Source organism: Mesocricetus auratus, unplaced genomic scaffold (assembly GCF_017639785.1).
Source record: "Mesocricetus auratus isolate SY011 unplaced genomic scaffold, BCM_Maur_2.0 Super-Scaffold_100009, whole genome shotgun sequence".
NCBI lineage: Eukaryota > Metazoa > Chordata > Mammalia > Rodentia > Cricetidae > Mesocricetus > Mesocricetus auratus.
This window is the reverse complement of record NW_024429193.1, coordinates 75451326-75479074: the sequence shown is the minus strand read 5'-3', so window position 1 is coordinate 75479074 and position 27749 is coordinate 75451326. Positions and strand designations below refer to the sequence as shown.

Below are 27749 nucleotides of genomic sequence, written 5' to 3'. Positions count from 1 at the left end.
GGGCATATCTATGGGCATATCTATCTGAGGGCATATCTATCTGAGGGCATATCTATCTGTGGGCATATCTATCTGTGGGCATATCTATGGGCATATCTATCTGAGGGCATATCTATGGGCATATCTATCTGAGGGCATATCTATCTGAGGGCATATCTATCTGTGGACATATCTATGGGCATATCTATCTGAGGGCATATCTATCTATGGGCATATCTATCTGAGGGCATATCTATCTGTGGGCATATCTATCTGAGGGCATATCTATCTGAGGGCATATCTATCTGTGGGCATATCTATGGGCATATCTATCTGAGGGCATATCTATCTGAGGGCATATCTATCTGTGGACATATCTATGGGCATATCTATCTGAGGGCATATCTATCTATGGGCATATCTATCTGAGGGCATATCTATCTGTGGGCATATCTATCTGAGGGCATATCTATCTGAGGGCATATCTATCTGAGGGCATATCCATCTGTGGGCATATCTATGGGCATATCTATCTGAGGGCATATCTATCTGAGGGCATATCTATCTGAGGGCATATCTATCTGTGGGCATATCTATCTGAGGGCATATCTATCTGAGGGCATATCCATCTGTGGACATATCTATGGGCATATCTATCTGTGGGCATATCCATCTGTGGACATATCTATGGGCATATCCATCTGTGGGCATATCTATCTGAGGGCATATCTTTCTGAGGGCATATCTATCTGTGGGCATATCTGTGGGCATATCTATCTGAGGGCATATCTATCTGAGGGCATATCTATCTGTGGGCATATCCATCTGTGGGCATATCTGTGGGCATATCTATCTGAGGGCATATCCATCTGTGGGCATATCTATGGGCATATCTATCTGAGGGCATATCTATCTGTGGGCATATCCATCTGTGGGCATATTTATCTGTGGGCATATCTATCTGTGGGCATATCTATCTGTGGGCATATCTGTGGGCATATCCATCTGTGGGCATATCTGTGGGCATATCGCGTTTTCTTGATTAATGACTGATACTGTAGGTGACCCTGGGCTGTGTAAGAAAGCCTGCAGAGAAAGCTAGGGGCAGCAAGCCGGTAAGCAGCATTCCTCCATGGTTTCTGCTTTAAGCCTCAAGTTCCTGCCTTGAGTTTCCTCAATCATGGACAGCAACCTATAGATCAAATAAACCCTTTCTCCCCAAGTTGTTTTGGTCAGCATTTAATTACAGAAAGAGAAGCAAACTAGGACATACGCTATAGAAAACCTCAGAATTAATGGAGTAAAGACTATGCCCCATACATTTAGAGAGTGTAATTGCACAACTCAGCGTAAGATCCTGGTGATGGAGAGGTGTAGAGTGGAGATTCATTTATCATTTAATTTTTAGCTTATTAATGCTTGAGATAAAAGCATTAGCTATCTGTCTGTAGTTCATCAAGGACCCATATATTTTTGGGGAGTTGGAAATAAAACAAAAGTAAAAGGCATGAGAACATGTATGTTACTAGCATTGAAGAAAAGCTGTATATGAATATACTTACAGAGACTTCAGTTTCACAAGATAATCAAATTGATTTACTTCAATTTTCTGGATTGGATTATAGGAAATATTTCTGTTTTAAAAAAAGACAATATTAAGTTGTTCTTAAAAATTGCTTGGACCAAGAGTATTTATTTGTTGACTTTGAATGAATTTGAAACATTTACCAAAAAATTATAGTAAATCTCTAAGAATACTGAAAATTTAAATGTAAGACCTGAGACCACAGAGGGAGAACCCCATGACAATGGCCTGGTAGTGACTTTCAAAACTCAGACAGCAAAAGCCTGGATGTGACTTCCAAAATGCAGACAGTAAAAGCAACAAGAGACAAAGAGGACCACATTAAACTAAAAAACTTCTTCACACCCTAAAAGAAGTCTATAGTGTGAGAGAAATGACTTATAAAGACACCTGTCCTTTCCACCACTCCTTTGTCTTGTTCTAGGGACCACAAGCACACTCTACCATGGAGCCAGATCCCTACCCCTGCAAAGCATATATCAGGGGATGGATTAATATCTACATGATATAAGGAACTCAATGCAATAGTTAAAGGACAAATAATCCGATTGAGAAATAGACAAAGAGCTGGAGTAGATGTTTCTCAAAAGAAGGCATACAGTGGCCAGTAGATATATAAAGCTCATTTAGAATTAGTCTTTACCAGAATTAGAGACAAAGTATAGCTGAGGATGAAATTATACTTTCACTAGATTTGGCCTTGACTTTTGAACTTCTAAACCTCAAGAATAGCTAATCACCCAAAATTCTATCGTTTATAGATCAGTTAGGCTAAAGTATTCTGTTATAGTAGCAGAAAAGGGGCTAGATCAACACCAGTGAAAGGAAAGATATTATTATTAATGGCATTGGGAGACTCAGTCCATATTAGAGTTTATGAATTCATGTAAGACAGCAAAGGAACCCAAATAACAAAAGCAATCTTGAAAGAAGAACAGGAAAGTTAGGGTTTGCACAGTAATCTACAGCCATGTGGACCAAAGGGACTGATTGCAGAGCCCAGGAACAACCCTACTCAGACATAATCAGATAATTTTTTGACACAGGTGCCATAGACATTCAACAAGGAAAGGATAATCTTTTCAACAAACAGTGTTGGAAAAATTGGATAGCCTCATGCAAAGGAATAGAATTAAAACATTTTGTACCATGCACTCAAACGGATCACATGCTTGAAATGTAAAGCTATCAAACTAGAATAAAATACAGGAAAAACTGTATTGTGTGGATTCAGCAGTGTTGGTGCATGAACTAAAAATACAGATAATAAGGTAAAGGATAAAAATGGCAGTGCATTAAAATTAAAGAAGAATGACAGGGGAAATGTCATCCACAGTAGGGGGAAAACACAGGTCCTATGTCTGTAGGGCTGATAACCAGGATGTAGGAAGAACTAAACAGCAATGCAAAAGAAGCTCGTGTAGGAACGAATGAAGCACCCAAGTAGTTCCCCTCTCCCTCCAAAAACAGACAGATGAACAAATACACGGGAAAGCCACTCAACATCACTAGTAACAGAGAAATGAAAATCAGACCCTCAAGGATTCTCAGTTAAGACGGCTGTGAGCCACAAAAATGAAAAACAGCAGGTGTTGGGATTGTAGACATTAGAACTCTGTGCACGGATGGCAGAGATGTAAGATGGGACTACCCTGGTAGGAAAGAGAATTAACAGAATGAAATTAGCATGACCATGGGACATCGTCATCCACCATCTGGGGGTGTACAGGTGACCTCTGGCTTATCACTTTTCACTTTACAGCTGCGTAAAAGCAACACACCGTTAGCGGAAGCTGAACTTTAAGGGAGGTGGTATGGTTTACTGGTGGAGTGCTTGCGCCCCTGAGCTCCAATAAGCAACATCGAGGAAGGAAGGGACAAAGGGACAAAGAAGAAGGTCCTCTTTGATATTTCCTTGGGCTAGCAGTAAGTGCTACGATACAGTGTGTGCTTCAGCTTGCAGCCAGCCGTGGAAACACAAGGGTACAAAGCTGACGCTAGCCAGTGCACTGACTCCTAAGTTACAATAGTTGGTAGGGCAGGTGTATTAGATGAAACTTTAAACTAACAGTTCGGATTCAGGATGACTAAGTTTGCTGTGAGCTGAGAAGGAGCGTAGAGCCCAAATGACTGAATGTAGACATCCAGACATGAATTTACACACTTGTGTTTATAATAGCATCAATTCAAACTAGTCAAAAGGTGGGAGCAACCTAAGAACCACACATTGGCAGATGATTGTGCACAGTGTATGAGGTGTTATTACTCACCCTAAAGGCAAAGGGAATTCTGATACATACTACAACACTGATGCACCGTGTTGGTATGGTAAGAAAAATAAGCCAGTCACAGTACAGCAACTTTGACATGGAGAGATCAAGTACGGCCGTGGTTGCCAGGGCTAGGGCAGAGTGAATTTGGAGTGAGCGCTGGATGGGTACAGGGTTTCAGCTTTGTACTAAGTAAAAAAACTATGGAAGTGGATGTTGGTGGGAGCTGACCAACAATATGGAAGATTTTGGTGTGATCCAATGGTGCAGATGAAGGAATGAATCAATGCTATGTAAATTTCACCACAATTAAAAAAATAAAGTAAAGAAAGGAAGTGGTAAGTTAATGTCTTACAATTGTGACAGCTCCTTCAGGTCCTTAAATACGTTCGGTGGAAGAATTTCAATCCTATTGATTCCCAAATCCCTAGGGAAACAATTGCAACCATGTCATATTGGTTTCTGAAGACTTCATTCATTGGTAGAAAATTCATTAGAAAACCATTTACAACTTTCCAACAGCTCCATTAGTGAGTTGTGTTCAATACCAAGAAGTATCCCAGTTCAGGGGTTATATATGTGTCCCACCATGCCTAGCTTCATTACGTTTTTGACACTAAAAAGAAACAACGGATCCAGTCTGACAAATACTATCACAACTGTTGCTGTGAGTGCCTTCACTTCAAACTGTACATGTATATACTGAATTTCATGGCTGTCTTTGTGATTTGCATAGTCATGGGTAAATCACCTGTGAAGATGCATTGTTCTGATTTGGTAAAGGAATCTATAAAATTTCATCCTTCAGAAATCCCTTCCATGGTTTACAGTGACCTAGATGTCTTGAAGTAATGACATGTGTTTTTAACTTCGCTTCCTGCTACTGTCTCCTCAGATGCTTCCCCACAGACTACACATGCACCAGAGTGCCAGTGTGACGCTCTGGACACGGGGCTTCCTCTTGATTGTTGTAGTCTCTTCCTTCTGCCATTTTGATCTTTTAGATTTTCTGTACCAGCAACTACATAAGGGTTTCTATGACAAGAGTAGGCTTTCAAGGTGTGCCCAGCACAGGGAACTCAGTCCTCCTTTCAAAGCTAGAGCTCCAATCTAGGCCCATCCGAGGATCATTACCTCCTGGAGAACGGGCTATTTTTGTCCTTGTGGTGTTTAGGCAAGTGTTTGCTGTGGGATTAGGCAGGCTTTAGGCAAGGCTAATTATCAACCTTGGCCCCTCTCTCCATTGTCTGTGAACCTAGGCAGACTCTGGCTCTGCAATGAGGCTGTATGTATTCCACAATCACTACTGGTTATGAAATGAGGTCTGCACCAGAGAAAACTGTAATGATTATGACTTGGGGGAAATGTCCTCTGATACTTAGGTGATAATTTCAAGTTGAATAAAAGTAGCACAATATGGATCGCTAACTTCTGTTTTAATGGCTAGATAACGATTTTTGTTCATCTCAGCCACATTTCTCCCTGTCATTGAGAGTAATTTTCTATGCATTGATGATAAGATTTGATTGTCATGTTATTCTCACCACAGGGTCCAGGTCTCATGATCAATTGAGAGTTAGATGTACATTTTGTGAATGATTGGTAGTGCATACCAAAGATGTTTCAAGCTATTCATTACAGAAGAAGTTTTGGGTTTCCAGTGGCCCATATGCCACAGGACTGTTTCCTGATAAACTTTCTGTTCACTACATTCCCTTTACCTGCCTATGTGCAGTGAGCTGTCCAACACTCTGTACCTTTAATTTTTGTTGTTGTTGTTGCTTTACGGTTTCTTGAGGTAGGATTTCTCTGTGTAGTCCTGGCTGTCCTGGAACTTTCTATGTAGACCAGGCTGGCCTTGAACTCAGCCTGCATCTGACTCCCAAGTGTTGGGATTAAAGGTGTGCACCACCACTGCTCAGTTTACTATTTTTTAAAAAAGATTTTTATTCTCATTCTCAGCCCCCATTACCGCCATGTGTGTATATGTGTGCACACAGACATGTACAGGTACTTTCAGACTACAGAAGACGGTGTCAGATCCCTTGGGGTTGGAGTTATAGGTGGTTGTGAGCTGCCCAGTGTGGATGCTGGAAACTGAACTCCAGTCCTCTGGAAGAGCAACACGTATTCCTAACAGTTGCCATAGGCCCCTGCACACTTTATGAAAGTATGAAAGACTCAGTAATTCAGTGCTTGGCCTAGATAATTGTCAAAACATGTAACTGCATCCACTACAGGTTATTCCCAGATAATGTATACTAAAATAGACAATGATCTGGGGTTCCCTGATGGTTCCTATTATTTCATTCTGACCACCAATCATCATAGGGCTTTGGGTTCATCATATGATGTCTCTGATGACTTTGTAATTATGCTGTTGGTATTAAAAGGGGACATTAAAATATTTCAAATTCATCTCTCTCTTCCATTACTGTGGGTAGGGATCTTTACTAAAGCAGTGCTTTATTTCTTTGTGGGTCCAGGATAACCCTTCAGTTCCAGCCTCAGAAGAATTATGTCTTTGAATCTTGTGGTTCCTCAATCCGAACCCTCTGGGAAACTTAATGACAGATATTCTGCCCCCTTGGAGCAAAAACAAACAAACAAACAAAAAACAAAACAAAACAAAAAACCAAAAAAAACCAAAAACCAGTATGGGTTATATTAATTTTACTCTGGTTTTATTCTTTGTCTAAAGCTGTTTCCTTCATCTAACTTACCTCAAATATTTACTTCATATTCACTTTTGTAATCTATCTGAATTGTTTTGTGACCCATGTTTGGAGAGAGGAAATTAATATTTCTTAAAGATATAAATATTATATGTATAAGTAACACAAAATAAAACTGGAAAAGAACACATTCTAAATACATATTTAGTTAGGCATTCTAAATGCATATTAGTTAAACTTACAGTTCATATAGTTTCTGGAGGTGTGTAAATGCATGTTCATTTATGTGATTAATTTTGTTTTTCCTCATTACCCTGAAAGTAAAAAGAAACGTCCATGTTAACATGTCAATATAATTATCACATTATCACATGGATTCCTAAATGTAACTCCTACGAAGAAATAATAAATATAATGAATATAGAATACATTTTCATATCAGGATATTTTGAATAGTATGTTATTATTCAATTTATTTATTTTAAAAACACAGTCTTGACTACGCAGCCCTGGCAGGCCTCAAACTCATGACCTTTCTGCATCAGTCTCTTGAGAGTTGCAATTGTAGGTATGTGCCACCACATCCAGCTTCAACTCAATTTTATTCTTAAATTTCTCAAGCCTTTTAACTGGGACAACATGGAAAATGTAATTTAAATTTGTAATTAGAAATGGCGAAGAGCTTTGAAAGGAAACCTCACCTCTTCTGAACAAAAACTGAGTATCTTGCAGCTATGAGCACGGGGATTGTTTTAGACTCATCTCTACAGTCCGCAAAGTGTGTCTGTCTAACAAAAGGCTCCATGCACCACAGAGCTCTTATTTGCTAGTGCATGGAATTAGGATGGATTTGCTTAAGAGAGAATGGTCTGAAGGGACCAGTTCAATGTCTCTTCAGTTTGGAAACATGAGTCAGACGGTAGCACTTGCTCTTGACTGAGAGAGAGAGAGAGAAAGAGAGAGACAGAGAGGGAGGGAGGGAGGGAAGGAGGGAGGGAGAGAGGGAAGGAGGGGGGAGGAGAGGAGGGGGGAGGAGGGGGGAGGGAGGGAGAGAATCTAGGACCTCATACTTGCTGTATGGCTGGTCCACACCCTATCTCCGTCTTCCTCTTTACTGATCTATGTTATCTGTCAGCATAAATGACTAATTTGGGAAATTTCTGAAAGACCCCGGCCCAGCCTACACGGAGGCAGCTGAGGCTTATGGAAAATTCCGTTTCCCCCCACAGCTCAGCTGAATAGTCATTTTTTTATCAGAAGGGAGCTCAGCTCAAGGTCTTCATGGCTGAATAGTCACTACTATCAGAAGGGAACTCTGTCCAGGCAGGGGCACAGGTGTCTACTGTCTGCATAGCCACACAGAAACCTATTGTTCCTCAGATAGGGCCAAGGCCGAGACTTGAGTTCCAAGCAAAACCTCAATTGCCCTCGATTCTGAGCCCCAGCCTCATTTAAATTGTCCAATCAGGGACCTGTAACTAGGCTTCTCGCTTCTGTACTACGCTTTTTGCTATAAAAGAACCCCCGAGTCCCCAGCTCGGGGCACTTAGCCCCCCAAGACTGAGACGCCCGGGTACCCGTGTGTAAATAAAGCCTCTTGCTGTTGCATCCAAGCTCGTGGTTTCGTTGTTCCTTGGGTTCGGGTCTCCCTCCCGTGAAAGTCCCCCGCCTGGGGTCTTTCATTTCAAAGGGCTTCCTGTTGTTTTTTAAATCTACTCTTTTATCTAAAACCTTTTTAGCTTAGGGTATAAGATAATGGGATTCATTATAATAGCATTTGCTTACATATACTCCATAATACTTGATTTTTATTCATATCATGACCCCTCTGTCCTCCTCCATTTTACTTGCCTCATTCTTACTTGTTCCCCTCCTCTACCCAAATGGTAGTAGACACAGAAGGGACAGGACCAAAGCAAAGACCAGCGAGGAACTCTAGTATACACAGAAGGGAAAGGAGCAAAGCGAAGACAATTCTGATAGCCATCCAGACATTAGTCCAGTAGAGACTCAGCACCTGCGTAAGCCGTAGGAACGACAAGCCAGGCACACAAGCTCAAGCCCCCCATTACCCACAAGCCACACACACACACACACACACACACACACACACACACACACACACACACGCACGCACGCACGCACGCACGCACGCGCATGCACACACGCACGCACACACGCACACACGCACGCACGCACGCACGCACGCACACACACCACGCCTTCTAGTGGAGTCCATTGGAGGGCACAGACTGAAGCAGTGCTAACCCTCGATGGTTTTGCTTTCATCACTGAGTCCTGCTGCCCACCTTTTCTTCTTGCTGCTTTGTTAGTAGTAGTTCCACGTTATTCCATTTTATAAATCACGACATATTTTCCTCCCTTCTTGTATATTTATCTAATTGTACTTACTGTCAGGCATTACTTTTCTCTTTTCCTTTTTGCCTTCTACCTCCCCTCTCTCTTATTCTCTCTTCTGTGCTTTTAGAAGTTGTTGGTGCTTTGTCATTTCCAGAACATGTATTTATTTTTTTATTCACTTTGGTCATTTCCCTTCTGTGTCTGCTAGAGTAACCTTGTGCTAGCTTTACATATTTAATTCCTTCCATAACTACAAACCATGTCACCTTCTGGTAACTGTGGACCTACAACATGCACACCTACCATGAGGAAATGCAAATGATTTTTTTCCACGCAGGAGTTTAAAAGTCAATTCCAATATCAAAGGGTCATCCATGAAAACATAATACATGCATACATGCATGCATACATACATACATACATACATATAAAACTCTGGCTGGCCTGGAAATCACTATGCAGACTAGACTAGCCTCAAACTCAAGATATACCTGCTACTGCCTTGGAGTCCTAGGATTAAAGATATTGACTTGGTTTTTTTTCTTTAATTTTTCCTTTGTTCTTGAGACTAGAATTACATCACGTCTCCCTTCCCTTTCCTTTCTCACCCCTTCTTGCTCTCTTCCAAACTCATAGCTTCTTTTTTTCATTTATGGTTGATGATGTATATATATATATACATTATATATACACGCATACATACATATGCATGTATATAAACACATGCACATGCATGTGCACAAACACACACACACACAGATGAGGACAGGGATCACACCTTCGGGCTTCTGCACATACTCAGGCAGGGCTCTGCACACATAAAATATTCATTTGGTTTGTAAGGAGAGTCACATTACTTATAAAAAAGATAGTACTTACAAGACTGTTAAATTATTGCAGGAGATAAAAGTCAAATTTCTTAAATTATGGATGTGGTTGCCTTCAAAGTCCCTAGAATATAAAAATAAAACACAATCAAATTAAATCTTTAGATAGAAATAAATTGTCTAAAAATTACCTGCTAAGTAAATGTCTTTTCTTCACATTCTGTTTACAATCATCTGTGTAGCAGCTGAATTTACATATATACTATATATATATATATATGCTGTATACATGTAGAATCATTGTCTGTCTTCTATACTAATAGTAAATGTAATGTGAGGTCCTGGGTTCAATTCCCCAGTACCAAGGAGTAGAAATGTTTTGAGTCACATCTTCGTCATGTGTCCACAATGAAATGGACATTATTATTCCAAGAAATTGTAGAAAAACAATTCCTGCAGGGAATATCCAATTTATTAGCAGATATTTGGTAGCCAAGCATATTAAACATTTGTTCAGAGGTGCAAGGTGCTTCATTAAGCAGAAATGCAGCTACAGGTTCCAGGTAGGCTGTAGAGGCTGTGGTTGTACAGACAATATTCATTCATTTATTTATCTTAATAATCAAAAATTTTAATTAAAACATGATTATACCATTTTCTTCCTCTAATTTCACCCATATTTCCTTACTCCCTCTCAAATTCCTGGCCTCTTTTTCTTTTATTATTAGTTTTACACACACACACACACACACACACACAGATATATACATACATAAATATATAAGTACAATCTACCGAGTCTTTTTAGTGATATATATATATATATATATGATCTCAGAGCTGACCATTTGTATTGGATAACCAATTAGGTGCTCATCACTGGAGAAGACAAATGCTCCCTCTCTCAGAAGTCATTAGCTGTCTGTATTTCTTTGCCAAGGGGTGGACCTGGTGAGATTTTCCTCTTGGTCTATTAGTGTTATCATTGTTCCAGTCTTGTTAATGTGGCTATATTATTGTGGTATCATGGGTATGGCTTCCTATCTATTCTGGGAGACACATTCTCCCACCTGTACTTTGGTTTTTACAATCTTTCACACCCTCCCTCCTCCAATCTTGTGATATGTTCCTTTAGTGCCCTACGGGTAGATGTATCTGCTGGGGCTGGGCATCCTATGATCAGTTGCTGTCTGCATTTTATGGTTGTGGTTTTCTGTGATGATCTCCAGAAGACAGTATTTAGTTCCTCACTTAAATAGTCCTAGGAAAGACTCCCCACAGCTTGCCATTACTGGGAGCCATCATAATTGTCCTTCGGATTGTTATCCCCCACTCTCAAGCTGGGGGATGTGCATAGACGTTCCCCTTGAGAGCTTGCTCCAGTCACAGCATCAAAGGTTACCTTTGTTCTTCGAGTGCTGAGGATCAAGGGCAAGGCTTTGTACAAACAAGGCTCGTGCCCGACCGCTGAGCCGTGCCCCCAGCTGGAGTTGCTCTCCCATGGTCCCTCTTCTTTGACTCCATCAGTAGTGTGTGGTGGAAGTTTGGACAGTGCCCTCAGGTCTAAGGGCATCACACACTCAGTTTAATGGCTGCCAGACTGCATGAAGTTACTCAGAGGCAATGGTGAGTCACGCAGGGTAGAAGTGTTGGGGAGATACCAAAGCCTCCAAGGAAAACTCAGAAAGCTCAAGAGAGATGCTGGTGTCCTGCCAGCTCCAGGGGGAACTGTCAGCCTTGTTTTTGGGAACTGTGCAGAAGTTGACATTGACGGAGTGAAATATATCTGAAAGATGGGAATATCTGGAATTAAGGGATCTAAAAGTGGAGTACATTGAAGAAGAAGGTGTAGTGGCGATGGAAAGTATCCTAAAATGAATACATTTGAAGTCAGGCTATAGAGTGAGCAGCAGATTGGCCCTTGGGGAGGCAGAGTCTTTGTTCTGTGAAAGTGGCTGCTAAATGCTTAGAGTCTTGCCTTGGCTCATGCTTTGGGTCTGCCCTTATTTAAGTCAGACGCGTTTTTTATTTTTACTTTAAAAATTTTCACTTAAAAAAATTCTTTTATTTTATTGTCAAGGGTTAGTCATGAATCTACCACCAGGGGGCAGTGCTCCCTGAAGAATCAACAACTACTCATTAAGTGTTGCTGGCGGCAGCTCCCATCTTTATAATCTTCGTACTGGGGAGACTAGGGCAGGAGCATACTCGGGAGTGACTTCAAGGCCAGCCTGGGCTACACAATAAAACCTTGTTTTAAAAAACTTAGTCTGAATTCATATCTTTTTGGGGGGTGTTTAAGATTCAACCCAGGACTCCATGCACTACGTAAACACTCAGTCAATGAACTCTCCCTCCAGTCTCAAAAGGCACACGGTTTTAAGTGCTGATTTTGTGTAAGTACTGTTCAGTTGTGTTTCATCACTAAGTCAGGATTTCAGTGGCTGCTGGAGTACCCTTTTGAACCAAGCATCATTTACAGGGAAGGTCATTGATTCATTGTTCCCTTTTCTTTCTGGCTTCAGCTTGTCCACTTACGGAAAGAGCTGGGCTGTCACACCAAGGTGCCTCTGAACTTTGAAGAGCTTGTGAAATGCTTCCTTCCCTGGAGGGATTCTAAATGAGCCTGGACCAAACCTGTCTTGTTTTCTATCTGACTTTTTTTTTCTTGTGTTACAATCATGTCAACAGCTGTCACCACTCACAAAAATAGTGTTTCTCACTATCTCCCTGCCCTCATAATTTGTCACTTCTAGTTTGCTGTGAACTTGGATACCAAACAATCAACTTTTGAAAATGTCTTATAAGAAGTAGAGGGAGTTTTCCTGATTCTAGTAGGCAGTTTATTGGTTGAACTTTTAAATAGGAATTTTACTCATTTCTTAATAAAACAAAACAAACCCCTTTATTCTGTATTTTTTTTAAATAACTGGGCCTCACTCTCTACCCCTGGCTGGCCTTGAACTTATGGCAATTCTTCTTCCTCAGCCTCTTGCTGAGTCTTAGTCTCCTAAGATTATAGGTGTGAGCCCCACACCTGACCAAACTTATATTATAAGCAGGCAAATTTACTGGCTAATTGAACTCTAACTAGTGGAGTGATATTTAGTACCAGGCAAAGCCACCATGCCAACAACTACACAGATCATGTAAGGGACTGTCTCAAAATGTCTCACAATCCCCATGCTCTCATGACTAGTGCTAAGCAGCACATTCTTGTCTCTCAGAATTTAGGAACAAGACTAAAGTGACCCAGCTTTCTGCATCAACTTAATAAGCGAGTGACCTGGCGGCATGAAAAGGAAGTGTGGCACAGACTGTGTGACGTCCCTCTGTCTTCCTTCTTTCTGTCTCCAAAATACTTTTTCTCTTTCAGATATTGCATTTTGGTGCAAGTTTAGAGAAGTTAGTCAACGAGTATGTTTAATATAAAATACAATAAAATAATGCAAAGAAACGTGATACACCAGCCACCTGGCACAGGAGACCCCCTGATGTAAAATATAAGTTAGTTAAATTCAGAAAATATATAATATATATGATATATATATATATGAGAAGGAGAGAGAGACAGAGACAGAGACAGAGAGACAGAGAGAGAGAGAGAGAGAGAGAGAGAGAGAGAGAGAGAGAGAGAGAGAGAGAGAGACTTACAGCCAATGTAGCCGGGGCATATGCTGACAGAGGGGTTTGTCAGGCAAACGGGTGAGGACATTATTCATCAGCGCTCTAAAAAGGAAAGAAACCACCAAAATCACCTTTTCTGGCTCTTTCCTATCGCTAGGCAAGCACAGTTATTGCTACTTTTCAGAAAGTGCTAGATTCTCATGCTGCAAGTCTTCCCACCACTTTCTCTGTACACGCCCTAAAGCACTGGAGTGCTTCTTAGTGAGAACATTTCTACTTAAGGCAGTTGTGGCGCAGGGGGGCAGCAATACTAGTCTTCAGGCAAAAGCCCTCGCCCGCCAGTCAGCAGTGGGCTGCGCAAACGAGGTGACGTTGTCTGAGGCTCGTCCTCTGCTGAAGTTGCTGCACGGGAGGGACGGTCTCAGGGGTGCCTGAGCGCGGTACAGCACTGAGACTGTCCTCAGATTTGGTGGGCTGGCAGAACTTTGTTACAAAATGATCAGACCTACGTAAGTAGCCTTAGAGAATACAGCAAGGTGGTTTTTAGTCAAGAAAGCTTCCTTTGGGATTTAAAAATTGCAAATTTAATGCTACTACACTTAAAGTTTTAATTTTTCATTTCTGCCTCTTTCTTCAATTAGAACACTTTAGAATTTTTTTATTACATTGATTTACTTATATTTATTGCTGCGTGTGCATGCGTGCGTGCGTGCATGCTAGTTTTTATGTCGAACTGACAGCCTGCAGGAGTCCATCTTTCCATCACTCAGCTCCCTGGGGATCGAACCAGCTTGTCAGGGACCCCTCTCACTCACTGAGCCCTCTCCCCTCCCTGTCTGTTTTATTTGAGTACTTACAAGAGAATAAGAGAATTTAGTCCGTAAAATGTGAGTGGGGAAATTCGACTGAGGTGATTGTCTTCAATTATCCTGTCGGTAGGAAGAGAGCAGAGTGACGCATGTATTTTCAGAACATTGAGACTAATATAGGGAAATGCACACAATTGGAACGTACAGCCATTCCAGTCTGTGGAGGTCTTCAAAAACTCCTGGTTTCAGGAAGGTTATTCGGTTATGACTGAGGTACCTGTAAAGGAGACACAACAGCAACGAGTTTATTCTTTTTGACGTTTTATGAGAAGGAAAGTAAGGATGGTCATCACCCTTTCGGATTTTTTCCTATCCCACACTTACCTCCAGTCTCTGAACTTCTAAGGGCCCGCATTACTTCCTGCGTTGTGTCTAGCTTTTGATTTCTCATAATTAGCTGGTGAATTGGTCTGTCTTCTAATCACCTACCCTGCTGCCATCTGGATAGGTATACATGGGTCAAAGGCTTTGTTCCCAGGGGAGCACGCTAGGGAGGGGCTGAGGACCTTTAAGGCCCTGTGGGAACCCTCAGGTCATTGGGGATGTGCTCTTCTGGGTGCACGTGAAGGATGCATTTCTCTTCCTTACTTCCCAGCCATGAGGCGGGTGAGGGCTCCGCCACAAGTTCCCAACATCTTGTGCTGCCTCAGTCAGAGCAATGGAGTCAGCTAATCAATCACAGACAAACCTCCAAAAGTGTGAGTCAAAGATATTTACTCTTGGTGAGTTAATTATCTCAAGAATGTTGTTGCGGTGACAGAGAGCTAACCGAGTGTGGCATAGTTGTGACGGGTGTATCAGCCCATCCCTTGAAGGACATTGCATCTGGAAAGGCAACGGACAAACGCCAGAGGGGTGTGTACAACATGTGGGTACCCTTCTTCTGCAGGGTGCACCTGCGCTGTAAAGATGGGGACCCTGAGGAACACAAGGGACTGGAGACAGAAAGGAGGCACAGTTCAGAAGCATCCTGGGAGAGGACACGATGTTCACAAAGCAAAGAACCTTAGGCAAAAGCAGCAACGAGAGTGTAGGAAGTTGAGAGACTGCTAGGAATCCAGTGCGCCTCAGTCTGAATGTGACTGGCCCCCAAACCCCACAGGGAGTGGCACAATTAGGCGCTGTGGCTTTGTTGGAGGAAGTGTGTCACTCTGGGCGTGGGCTTTGAGGTCTCCTGCGCTTGGAATACCACCAAGTGAGATAGTTGACTTCCTGTTGCCCTCAAGATGTAGGACCCGCAGCTCTCCCTTCAGCACCAGCTATTACGTCAGTACCACATCGGCCTGCGTGCTGATGACGGTGGACCGAGCCTCTGAAACCGTATGCGAGCCACCCCAATTAAATGTTTTCTCCATAGGAGTTGCTGCCGTCATGGTGTCTCTTCACAGCAATAAAAACCCTAAGGAAGACATTGCCCGTGACAGGACCCTGGGAAGGAACTTGGGGTCGGGGTCGGGAGGGGCTGGCTGGCACAAGGCCGTGGCATGCTTTACTGATGAGTTTGCCTCTTTCTGCCTACCCACCTGCACCTCTCTCCCTGCAGAGCAAGCCAGTGCCGCCGCACTGCCCTGACGTCTTTCTGTCATGTCTGTTTATATCTCAGTTTATATATCAGGGGATCTTTGCTTCGAGTCTGTTATCAGTTTGGTTCTGACTCTTCCGTTGACCCGGAGCGCTTAGTTCTGGTGGGCTCTAGCTCCCTTCATCTAAGACCTGCATTCAGTTCCTCCCCCACGGGGTTGCAGTCACAACTGAGCCAGGTCATGCCATCTGTGCTCGGCGTGTGACACCGTTAGAACACTGCTTCTACCGCATCTCCGCCCACGATTCATCTGCGAGCACTTATTCAAGCTCCCCGCGCCCAGATAAATGGGCCACGTTGGCACTTCTCCACTGTTTTCCTTTTGGGAGGCTTTTTAGTTTTTAAAGGCAGGGCCTCATCTAGCCAACGGTGGCCTCCAGCTTCCAAGGCTTGCTTTGAACTCCCTGGTCTACCTCCCTCTGCCTCTCAAGTGCGGGCACTGTAGGAGTGCACCACCGTGTGCCTGGGTCTAAGTGATGTTGGGGACCAGAACCTGGGCTTTGTGTATGTTAGGCAAACATTACTATCCCCAGCCCACTTAAAAATATCTTTCTTTACTTTTCTCATACTTTATAGCTGACAACCTGCAGAAATCCTGCCAGACATCTGACCTTTTTTTTCCCCCACTACTTTTGACTTTCCCTTGTTAGTCCCCTAGGTTAAGCTGCATCCTTCCTGCTTTGCAGGCCTGGATGCCAGGCAGGCAAAGAAGGACTAAGAAATAGCTTTAGCACATCCGCGAACACCTCAGGGCTCTCTCACGAGTCAGGGCCCCTCCCACACTGGTACCTCACCGGCAACCACACTGTCCAGTCCCCTTCATTTCTCGGGACCATCCTGCACTGCTCTAGTCCAGAAACGATCAGGTCTCCCGGAGTGCCCGTGGCTTTGACCTTGACTGTCATCCTGACTGGATTGAGAAGCATGTGGGAGATCAGTAGACACTGTCTGTGAAGGGTCTCAGAGAGAATTAACTATGGGTCAGGGGAGACTCCCCGGGTATGCGTTGCACCACGCTGCCTGTAAAGATGGACTTCTGAAACGACAAGTCATGCGGAATCTGCTTCCCGTTAAGTTGTTTCTGTCAGGTATTTGTCTGACTGGCACAGATCTATGAAGGCAGAGTTGGTGTGAGCAACACAGGTTTTGACTTAAGTGCTGATACCATGGTATTGCTTACTCTCCAGAAAATGGGAGGCTTGATGCCCTCCAGAACAGCTCAGGGAGCCCTGGATTTCTTGGGTAGCAAGCATCTCCTTAAAGACAGTATGTCTGACTAACTGTCCTATATTCCAGAGACATCTTCCTGAACACTTGCCCACTAGAGGATGGAATGAATCCTTTTAAGCATGAACAAAAGCACACATTTTGTGACATTTAAGAAAACACAATAGGGAGCTGGAGAGATGGCTCAGAGGTTAAGAGCACTGGCTGCTCTGCCAAAGGTCCTGAGTTCAATTCCCAGCAACCACATGGTGGCTCACAACCATCTGTAATGAGATCTGGTGCCCTCTTCTGGTACGCAGGCATACATGCAGCCAGAACACTATATACATAATAAGTAAATTAAAAAATCTTAAAAAAAAAACCCCAACACATCAGCGGGTGCCAAAGGAACAAGCGGGAAGAGAAGGAGTCTTAAGACTTCTTTTCCTGCTCCATTTTGCCTTTCAAGAAGGTCTCCCGTGTCTTAAACAGGAAGCCAAGTTGACACTGTCGGAAAGTTCCGAATCCACCGAGTACACCTGTGGAGAGGAAGCGGAGCCAGGTGAGAGTGGAGGGCAGCCAGCTCCGGACAAATGGAAGGGGGCGGGGCTAAGGCGCCCAGGACCATTTTGTTACCAACTGCTAGGTGCTGTTGACTCCATCTCACACTTTGGTGACACCACAGACTGTAAATATGATAGAAACAGACTTGTTGGGAAAAGATAGAGAATGAGGTGGGATGAAAACCAAATGAGCAGGCTTGGTGAGATGGCTCAGCATGTCAGGAGTGCTCGCTACAAAACCCGGTGTCCTGAGTTCAATCCCCAGGACCCACATATTAGGCGGAGAAAACTGAGGGGGGTCCTTTGACCTCCGCACTGGCCATGTCCTGCCTGTGTAGTCGCCCACCCCTACCAGATAAGACTGTAATAAATTAAAAAGAAGAAAACCGAATCTAATGGAAGGAACGAGAATGCAGAGATGCTGTTTATTCACCCAAGTTTCAGATATGTTTTCTTGGAAGAGGCTGCCCTGTAAGGACATGGATGAATGTGATGGAACTTTGAAAGCCTATTTTTTTTTAAGTTTTCCCTGGGCTGGAGGGATGGCTCAGGAGTTATGAGCATTTGTTGCTCTTCCAGAGGACCTAGGTTTGATCCTCTACGCTTACACGGTAGTTCACAACCTTCGCTGTTACTGCAGTCCCGGACTTGCTTTCCGGGCATTCTCAGGCACTGAGTACACAGGGCGTACAGACATACATACAAGAAAAATATCCATGTGCATACAATGCAAGAGGAAAAACTGGATTTCCTTTTGTTTTCCCCTCCTAAGGTCCTTGGCGCACAACTCCACACCGATTAGGATCGTTAGTAGCGGAAACAAACCTTCAAGCCAGGAAAGAACGAGTGCGGGCGAGCATGGTGGAAACTAGAACTGTAGCGTGCTGCTGGCGGGAGATGAAAACGGTGCAGCCGACAAACAAGAGGTACAGAAGATGGTGCTACAGAGCAATAAAGGAGAAGTTAGAGCAGAAGTGAAGCGGTGAGAATGGGAGAGTCCCTGGATGGACGCCAGGGAACAGGAGGGCGTGTGGGGAGGAGTAACTAACACTAAAGGACTTCTGAAAGTCCACGTGGAAACCTACTAGTGTGGGAACCTCCTAAGATATATACACAAAGAGTTTGAATGGAGTCACCATAAGATGAAGATAATGCCTCACCCACACATCATGTGGTACCAAGTACCCTCCCTCCCCCAGTACCGTGAACAAGTTACATTTTTGGAGGCTTTTGACCAAAGGACTACCATAGACCTCTCCAAACATCGTAGGCTATTGCCAACGCTATTACGTAGCCTCCACAACTCGACACCAACGCCCTATTGCTGAAAACACCATACCGATGCCTCACTTAGTCCTCATCAGAGAAGCATCTTACACGGCTGTATCCACAGATCGATGCCTCACTCAGCCCTCATCAGAGAAGCATCTTACACGGCTGTATCCACAGATCGATGCCTCACGCAGCCCTCATCAGAGAATCTTCTTGCAGCAGATGGTAATTAGCCCACAGATCTCCAGCCAGGCAACATGGAGAGAATGGGAGACTTTTGGAGCGCTCAGCCCTAACAGGTTGCCTTTACTGAACTCAAGACCCTGAGGATCTCCGTGGGAGAGGAGGTGAAAAGATTGCAAGAGGCAGATGTAGAGGATGATTTTAAGGAAGCAGCATACTCAAGACCTGCGTAAGTGTAAGTCAGACACAATCCCAGCACAGGGGAGTAGCCAAGAAGCTGTTTAAAACTGATGCCTGCTGAAGTGACACCGAGTGTATGAGCCATACTTCAGGGCAGGCCTCATGCCCGGCAGCAGTTGACAAGTACTAATTGGACTTCATGGTTTTTATTTTTAAGTTTTTTCTTTTTTATTTATTTACTTTAAAAAATTACACCTGACTGCTGTTTCCCCTCCCACCTTCCCTCCCATTCCCTTCCTTCCCTTCCTTCCACACCCCTACCTCAATCCATTCCTCTTCTGTTTCTGTTCAGAAAGGAGCAGGCCTCCCATGGGTGCCAACAAATCATGGCATGTTGAGGTAGGAGTAAGCTCCTCCCTTTGTATTAGGCTGGGCAAGGCAACCCAGTATGAGGACTGGGTTCCCAAATCCAGTCAAAGTGATTACAGACAGTCCCTGCTCCCATTATTAGGAGTCAAAGTGATTGCAGACAGTCCCTGCTCCCATTATTAGGAGTCAAAGTGATTACAGACAGTCCCTGCTCCCATTATTAGGAGTCCCACAAGTTGACCAAGCCTCCCATCTGTCACACATATGTAGCGGGCCTATGTCATTCCCAGGCAGGCTCTCTGGTTGTTGGTTCAGACTCTGTGTGTTTCCATGAGCCAGGCTAGTTCTTTCTGTGGGTTTTCTTGTGGTGTCCTTGACTCCTCTGGCTCTTACAATCCTTCTTCCCTGAATTTTCCAAATTCAGCCTAATGTTTGGCTGTGGGTCTCTGCATCTGTTTCCATTGGTTCCTGCATGAAGTCTCTCTGATGACAATTTGGGTAGTTACCAATGTTTTCACAGGAGATGGCCATTTCAGTCCCTCTATTATTAATCCACTATTGCTAGGAGTCTCGGCTTGTACAGGGCCAACCTGTACAACCTTCCTGAGAGCCAAAATTATACAATGGAAAAAAGACAGCATTGTCAACAAATGGGGATGGTATAACTAGATGTTGGCACATAGAAGAAAACAAATAAATTCATATCTATCACCCTACACAAAACTGAAGTCTAAGTGGATGAAAGACCTCAACATAAATCCAGTAACACTGAGCCAAACAGAAGAGAAAGTGGGAAGTAGCCTTGAATGCATTGGCACAAGAGACAGCTTCATGAATAGAACAACAGTGGCACAGACACTATGATCAATAATTAATAGATGGGACCTCATTAAACTTTAAAAGCTCCTGTAAGGCAAAGGACACTGTCAATAGGACAAAATATCAGCCTACAAAATGGGAAAGGATCTTCACCAACCCACATCCCACAGAGGACTGATCTCCAAAATTTATAAAAAACTCAAGAAACTAGACATCAAAATACCAAATAATCCAATTAAAAATGGGGTACAGACCTAAACAGAGAACTCTCAACAGAAGAATCTCAAGTGGCAGAGAAACTTTTTCTTTTTTGGTTTGCTTTTTTGAGGCAGGGTTTCTCTGTGGCTTTGGAGGCTGTCCTGGAACTTGTAGACCAGGCTGGTCTCGAACTCACAGAGATCAACCTGCCTCTGTCTCCAGAGTGCTGGGATTAAAGGCATGTGCCACCATTGCCTGGCTGGCAGAGAAACATTTAAAGAAACATTCAACATCCTTAGTCATCAGGGAAATGCAAATCAGAATGGCTAAGCTCAGAAACACGAATGTCAGCTCATGCTGGAGAGGGTGTGGAGCAAGGGGAACACTCCTCCACTGCTAGTGGGAGTGCAAGCTTGTACAATCACTTTGAAAATCAATATGACAGTTTCTCAGAAAATTGGGAATTGATCTACCTCGGGACCCAGCTATACTACTCTTGGACATGTACCCAAAGGATGCTAAATCATACCTCAAGGACACTTGTTTAACTATGTTCATAGAAGCTTTGCTTGTAACAGCCAGAACCTGGAAACAACCTAGATGCCCTTCAACAAAAGAATGGATAAAGAAATGTGGCACATTTACACAATGGAGTGTTACTAAACCGTTAAAAACAACGACATCAGGAAATTTTGAAGTAAAAATAATCTTGAGTGAGGTAACCAAGACCCAGAAAGACAAACATAACGTGTACTCACTCCTAAGCGGATATTAGCTGTAAAGTAAAGGATAACCATACTACAATCCACAGACCTAGAGAGACAAGGTAATAAGGAAGGTCCAAGGGGGGATGCATGGATCTCTCTGTGAAGGTGAAATAGGAGAGATCTCCTGGGTTAACTGGGATAGGTAGGGATGGAAACATGAGGGATTGGGTTAGGAGGGTGGGTGGAGGGAGAGAGAGTACTGAAAATCATGACTGAAAAGGGGGTGCATTTCAGAGTCAGGTAGAAACCTGACACAAGATAGAAACTCCCACAAATCTACAAGGATGACATCAGCTAATACTTCTTTCATTTTTCTTAAGAGAGAAAAACAAAGTTGGGTGGGCAGGGGAGGGGAAGGATACAGGAGAAGTTGGAAAGTTGGAGCATAAGAATATGATAAAAATATACCCAAGGTTCTCAAATAAAAAAATTCAGCTGCTGAAGAAGTAGCTTCCAAAAGAAAAAAAAAAGTGAATTGAACTAGCATCTGAACAGCGATTATACTTTCTGGCTTAGTGCACCGAATAGAGCTGAAAGCAGGGACTCGGACAACTGTATGGACTGAGTAATAACAGTCTTATCACAGTAGAAAAAGACAGAAATTCCCAAGTGCCCACAGGCAGAGGGATGGATAAAAAGAATGTGGTACATAGACACACAATAGAATATGTACAGCTCTGAAAAAGAGCAAATTCTGATACATGCTACATGGAGGAATGCCAGAGACACCAGGCAAAGTGAGACAGAAAATAAACCAGATTCCGCAGTCAGAGGCTTTGCTCTTTTAAATTTATTATATGTTAAACTCTTATTTGCCTAGCTCTTCCTGTCCTTGGGTTACAGGCATACAACCACAGGCTGGCTTAGAACTCACAGATCTGCCTGCCTCTGCCTCCTAAAGTGCAGGGATTGAAGGCATGCACCACCACCATCTGGCCACTAAATCTATTACATGTTAAACATTTATAAGGGTAAACATTATAAAAGAAGTTAGTCGTGGTGCTCATGACTTTAATCCCAGCACTTGGGAGGCAGAGGCAGGAGGATCTCTGTGAGTTTAGTACCATCCCCGTCTACATAGTGAGTTCCAAGCCAGGTAGCTTACATAGATACTATCTCAAAACCTTACAAAAAATGTGAGTGAGAGGTTGGGGGTGACTCTCAGTGTGTGCTGGTTTCTCACTTTGACTAAGGTCTTTCAATTGCCACTCCTGCTGCCATTGCCGTGGACAGTGAGTTTGTCTTCTGAGCCTGGTTCCGTGTATCTAGCGTCATCTACCTGCTTTTTCATTTGTTCCCACACAGCGGGTGGTGGGCCCTCTTAGAGCAAGCATCGTGTAGAGACGATGCTGGTACCCGAGGCCACTCACTTGGCAAGTTAAACCCGGGCTCAGCCTGAGCACAGTGTGGCCCCCAATCCCATGTTCCCAGCCTCCTATTACACTGTCCCTTCAGCACTATTGCAGGCCCCTGGCACAGTCCTGAGCAGGAGAACTGGTTTGGACTGGACTGCGTTAGACTGACAGGATGCTATTGGTCGAGGGAAACATTTAGCTCCGCCCCCTCCCCGTACTTACAGCTTAGTGAGGCTGTGCAGTCCTCTGAAAGCGGAGACCGACACGAAGCGAATCTTGTTGTTTTGCAGGCACCTGTGTTCAAGAATAGTCAAGGAGAAAACAGCAAAACAGTGTCATCTTCGGAAGACGACAGAGCCTGGCAGATGCCAGCAGTGGTGCCCACGGCCCACGCACGTGCTGATGGCCTCTATCGGCTGAGATGGTCCATCTTACTGAGAGTATTTTACTGAAATTAGAAACTGACTCGAGAGGAAAGGGGGACGCAGTAGACCAACTGTCTGAAATTGGTATTTTGCTGTGTGAGCGTGGGTCAGGTTTTTTTTTTTTTTTTTTTTTTTTTTGAGGCAGGGTTTCTCTGGGGCTTTGGAGACTGTCCTGGGGACTCACTCTGTAGACCAGGCTGGTCTCGAACTCACAGAGATCCTCCTGCCTCTGCCTCCCGAGTGCTGGGATTAAAGGTGTGCGCCACCACCGCGCAGCTGGGTCAGTTTTTATTTACAAGTTGAAGCTACACATGGAAATAACATCAAGCTGCCCTCTCAGTGCTCATCTCTAGCCACAGGTGCGTGCGCAGCTCTCCGACCCCGCGCAGTGAACACTCACAATGTGCAGAGTGTGTGTGTGTGCAGCGAATGCTCAGCTAACCGCATCACACTGCTGCCCTAGGCTCAGGGACCATTGTGAAGGAGGTGTGAAATGTGTTCGAGCCAGAGGTCTGGAGGACAGGAGCGAAGGAGTGGCTTCTGGATGAGACAGGACCACGACACCCATGAGCACACAGCAGCTGTTACCTTGCACACGAGGAAGCAGCAAACATTCTAGCCTGGGAGGGGGGCGTCGTGAGCCCCCACCCCTACCTGAGGCGGTATTATGGCTTCTAGGAGGAGGGGAGCCGGTTTTCCTTAAGAGTCTAGGTTAACTATGTTCCAGTGGATGGCACCCCTCTGCCAGTATACGGGTAACACAAATTGGACTCAGTGGGTCGTTAAAGAAACACACAGGAGGAGGACACACGGTTGGGGGTGGGGTGGGGAGGTGGGGGTGAATCTGGGAGAAGTGTGGGATGAATATGATAAAAATACATTGTGTGAAATTCTCAAGCAGTAAAACTGTAAAGGTACACAGATAGGGCCTAAGGCTACCATCTAGAATTTTCTAGACTAGAACTAATGCAGAAAAAAGCCTGAAAGCCTTAAAAATTTCCTGTTACATTTACCCAGATTTGTAAGTGCTGACATAGAACCATGCCAAAAAAAATGTTTGTGACATGCTATGCCACAAACTGTATTGTATAGCAACACCAAATATTAGTAAATCAAATTCAGTTTTATTAATGTGACACCCTAAACTTTGTTCACAAAAGCTCTTATGACAACTTAAAAAGGGCGTAAGAGACCAAAAGGTGATATATAAAGAAAAAAAAAATCAAGGCTGGAAGAAAATGAGTTAGATTGGAATGCTGAGACAAAGATGTAAGCTTACAGAGTGACCTCGGATCACCCTGGAAGTTTGGCCTCACTTGAATGCATATTAGAAGTAAAAGGCCCAGGGGTGAGCTCTCCTGGTTCATGCACCTGTGAGCAGCTTTGCAGCCCTGTGCACACATGCCCTGGGGTATGATGGGTGATGAAGCAAAGATGGCAGGCCTGTCTCCTGTTCTGGAATCCAGCTCACCATTGTCCAGGAGAATGTCTTTAATTTGCACATGACTTACTTGTTAGAAACAATAAGAAAGAAATCAATAGGAATGGACTTCAGCTAACTTGAAATTCTATATAAAGGTATTCCCCTGACTCTAATTGAAAAATTTAGTTCTGAAATTTTTTCACATGACATGCTATGGACCCAGTCATGTGGTAGGTAATACACACACACTTTTACTGATACACAGGAAGACTTGAAGATGGAGTGATATCTTTTCAGCTCTGGTGAGTGTCTAGTAAGCAGCGGATTGTACTGTCTGTATTTGGAGTCAAGGTACGCCTCTAGGAACCAGATAGAATGCTTTGTCATTAGACTCTTTGGGTCATTGCTGCTTGAAGTAACTTGCTCAAGAATTAATTGAAGAGTCAGGAACGGAGGCTTATGCAAGAGTTGGAGAGATGGCTCAGCAGTTGAGAGCACTAGCTGCTCTTCTAGAAGACCCAGGATCCATTCTCAGAACCCATGCGATGGCTTAGAACCATCTGTAACCCCAGTTCCATGGAATCTAAAGCCTTCTTGTGGCAGTGCAGAGATTCAGATTCTTTCCCTCGGCAAGAGGAGACACGGGGTTGGGGGGGCTGCCAAGCCTAACCCTGAGTGTTTGGAGGAGATGAGGGGTTTGGAGTCCTTTAGTCCTGATCAAGTGAGGCGACATAAATCCACTCCAGCCACTTTCTTCTAGCCAGATGCCTTTCTTAACAGTTCTGGTCCTGACCTCTCTCATGATATCTCTTGTGTTCTGGTTCCTTTCTTCATTACCAGCAATATGAGCAGAACTGTGCGTTTGCTGCTGTCCTTGGTGGGCTGGGTGACCTCTCCTGGATTAAGGCCTTTTCCTGGAAGAGCTTCCCTCCCGGGTTCTGTTGAGTGGTTGGCCTTGCATCTACTTTTTCCTTTTTAAAAACGTTTCCTGGAAGGAGTTCCCACAGTTCATGGATAGAGTTTTCAGAGGCCACTCCCACCTCTGCATCCCCTTAGATGGGCCATTGCATTGATTCCCTGCACACTTCACGGTATCAGAGGCTCTTAGAAGGCAAAGAACCTGCACCAGCTGCCGGTCTGTGATCCACATTGTGATGGGACCATACATACCCTGAACTCTCATCCACAGACAACCCTCCAGGAGAAGTTGCTTCTGTGGATTGCTGTGAGCAGGATCACAGGTGCTTTGCTGGGCTTGGGGGATGGTCCTTGCTTTGCTGGGCTTGGGAGATGGCCCTTGAGAGCAGGAGGAGTTTAGGGCTGATGTGTCTGTTGTCTGAGAGCTGTGAGGTGCCAGTGCTGCCTCACATGGGCCAATCTGAGGTATAATTGCTGAATATAAGTCCTGCATGAACTCTTTGCTAGCTTATGTATGTGTCAATCAGGTTCATGTTTTCTGACAGGACTTTGGAAGTGAGATCTCAACCCCAGAGGATGGACAGAGTAAAATAATGATGCCACCCCGTTCTGCCTCAGCAACAGTCTTACCCTTCTTCAGGTCCAGCCTGCGCCAGGCAGTGCACTCTTGGTTCCTGGGGATAAGTTGGGGACTGCAATGAGTTTGTACTAACTTCATCTATTATCTTAAGAACGTACACATCTCTATTAATACACCAAAATAAAATCAAGGCATCCATGAAAATAATGTAAGAAGTTCTGAGATGTTGTCTTGAGCGTATGCTTCAGGGACAGAGCATCTAAGCTCAATAATTCATTAACTATTTAAATTTAGTCATTAAGTTGACCTAAATCACATAGAGATCACCTTGGGTTATTGTGGATTTTGAGAATACATTCATGAGGTTCACCTGAAGAGAGTTAAGCATGCCCAGTGCTGTTCAAGCCAAAGATAGAGAATGAATTTACTGAAATGAACTTGCTAACGTATGGAAAAATTCGCTGGTGGTTTGAATAGGAATGATCCTCAAAGGCTCATATGTTTGAATGTTTGGTCATTAGGAAGTGGCACTACTTGACAGGGATTAGGAGGCGTGGCCTTGTTGAATTAAGTGTTGGAGTAAATGTATGACTTGAGGTGAGCTTTGGGGTTTCAAGTGTTCAAGCTAGGCCTGGTGTCTCTCTCTTTTAGCTGTCTGTGGCTCCAGGTGTAGAACTGTTAGCTACGTCTCCAGCTTCATGTCTGCCTGCAAGTCAGCATACTTCCTGCTATGATGACAAAGGACTAAACCTCTGAACTGTAAGCCAGCCCCAGTTAAATGTTGTGGCGGTCATGGTGTCTTTTCACAGCAATAGAACATTGACCAAGACAGATTCTTCACAATTTAAACTCCCCTCAACCTCCCATGTGGTGCAGGGGATTGAAATCTGTATCCGGCACATACTGAACTAGTGATCTACCTCAGGACTAATTTCCTAGTTCTCTATTTAATAGTGATAGTGGGTCTTACAAAAATGATCACACCTTAAAAGTTATTTATTAAAGATTGATTTTATTTTTGACTATGTGTACGTGTTTGTGTGTTCATGTATGCACATGAATGGGTCCTCCTGGAGACCAGAGGTATTGGATTCCCTGGAGTTAGAACTACAGACAGTTGTGAGTGGCTGACTTGGGCTGTGGTTTGAACTCTGGTCTTCTGAAAGAGTAATAGTTGCTCTTAACTGCTGAGGCGTCTCTGCAGTTCTTCCTTCCTTCCTTCCTTCCTTCCTTCCTTCCTTCCTTCTTTCTTTCTTTCTTTCTCTCTCCCTCCCTCTCTCTCCCCTTCCCTTCCTTCCTCCCTCCCTCCCTTCCTTCCTTTCCTTTTGCATTTATCTATTTGTGTTTGTACACACCATGCAGTATATGTAAGTATCAGAGGACAGCATTTGAGAGTCGTCAGTTCTCACCTTTCAGGGGCTGTGTTCAGGTCATCAGGCTTGGTGCCTCTGCTGGATGGATTTATTCTTATAGATGGGATATATATGGGATTATATGTACATATGCATACATACAAATGGAAAACACACATATACACATATAAGGGAACACATATATATGGAAACACACACATACATATGCGTGCATATAGGAATGTGTGTGTGTTTTGTTACTCTAGAAAACCCTGACGACTATGACTAGAACAGTGCTTTTACACTGAACCATCTTGTTGGCCCTAATCCCCTCACATCCTTTTTTTCTGAGATGAACATTGAG

At 43.8% G+C, this 27749-nt stretch overlaps 1 protein-coding gene across 2 annotated transcripts in view; it reads right to left on the bottom strand.

The window, feature by feature from the left end:
- Window positions 1–27749, bottom strand: part of Rxfp1 (relaxin family peptide receptor 1) — a 121538-nt gene that overhangs the window by 15939 nt on the left and 77850 nt on the right. For both annotated transcript variants that reach the window (XM_040752618.1, XM_040752619.1), the window contains 8 exons: window positions 22910–22981; window positions 14339–14410; window positions 14182–14253; window positions 13352–13426; window positions 9750–9821; window positions 6752–6823; window positions 4190–4261; window positions 1542–1613 (listed from right to left, as the gene is read on the bottom strand). In XM_040752618.1, coding sequence (XP_040608552.1) covers window positions 1542–1613; window positions 4190–4261; window positions 6752–6823; window positions 9750–9821; window positions 13352–13426; window positions 14182–14253; window positions 14339–14410; window positions 22910–22981 — 579 coding nt within the window. The remainder of the gene's footprint in view (window positions 1–1541; window positions 1614–4189; window positions 4262–6751; window positions 6824–9749; window positions 9822–13351; window positions 13427–14181; window positions 14254–14338; window positions 14411–22909; window positions 22982–27749) is intronic.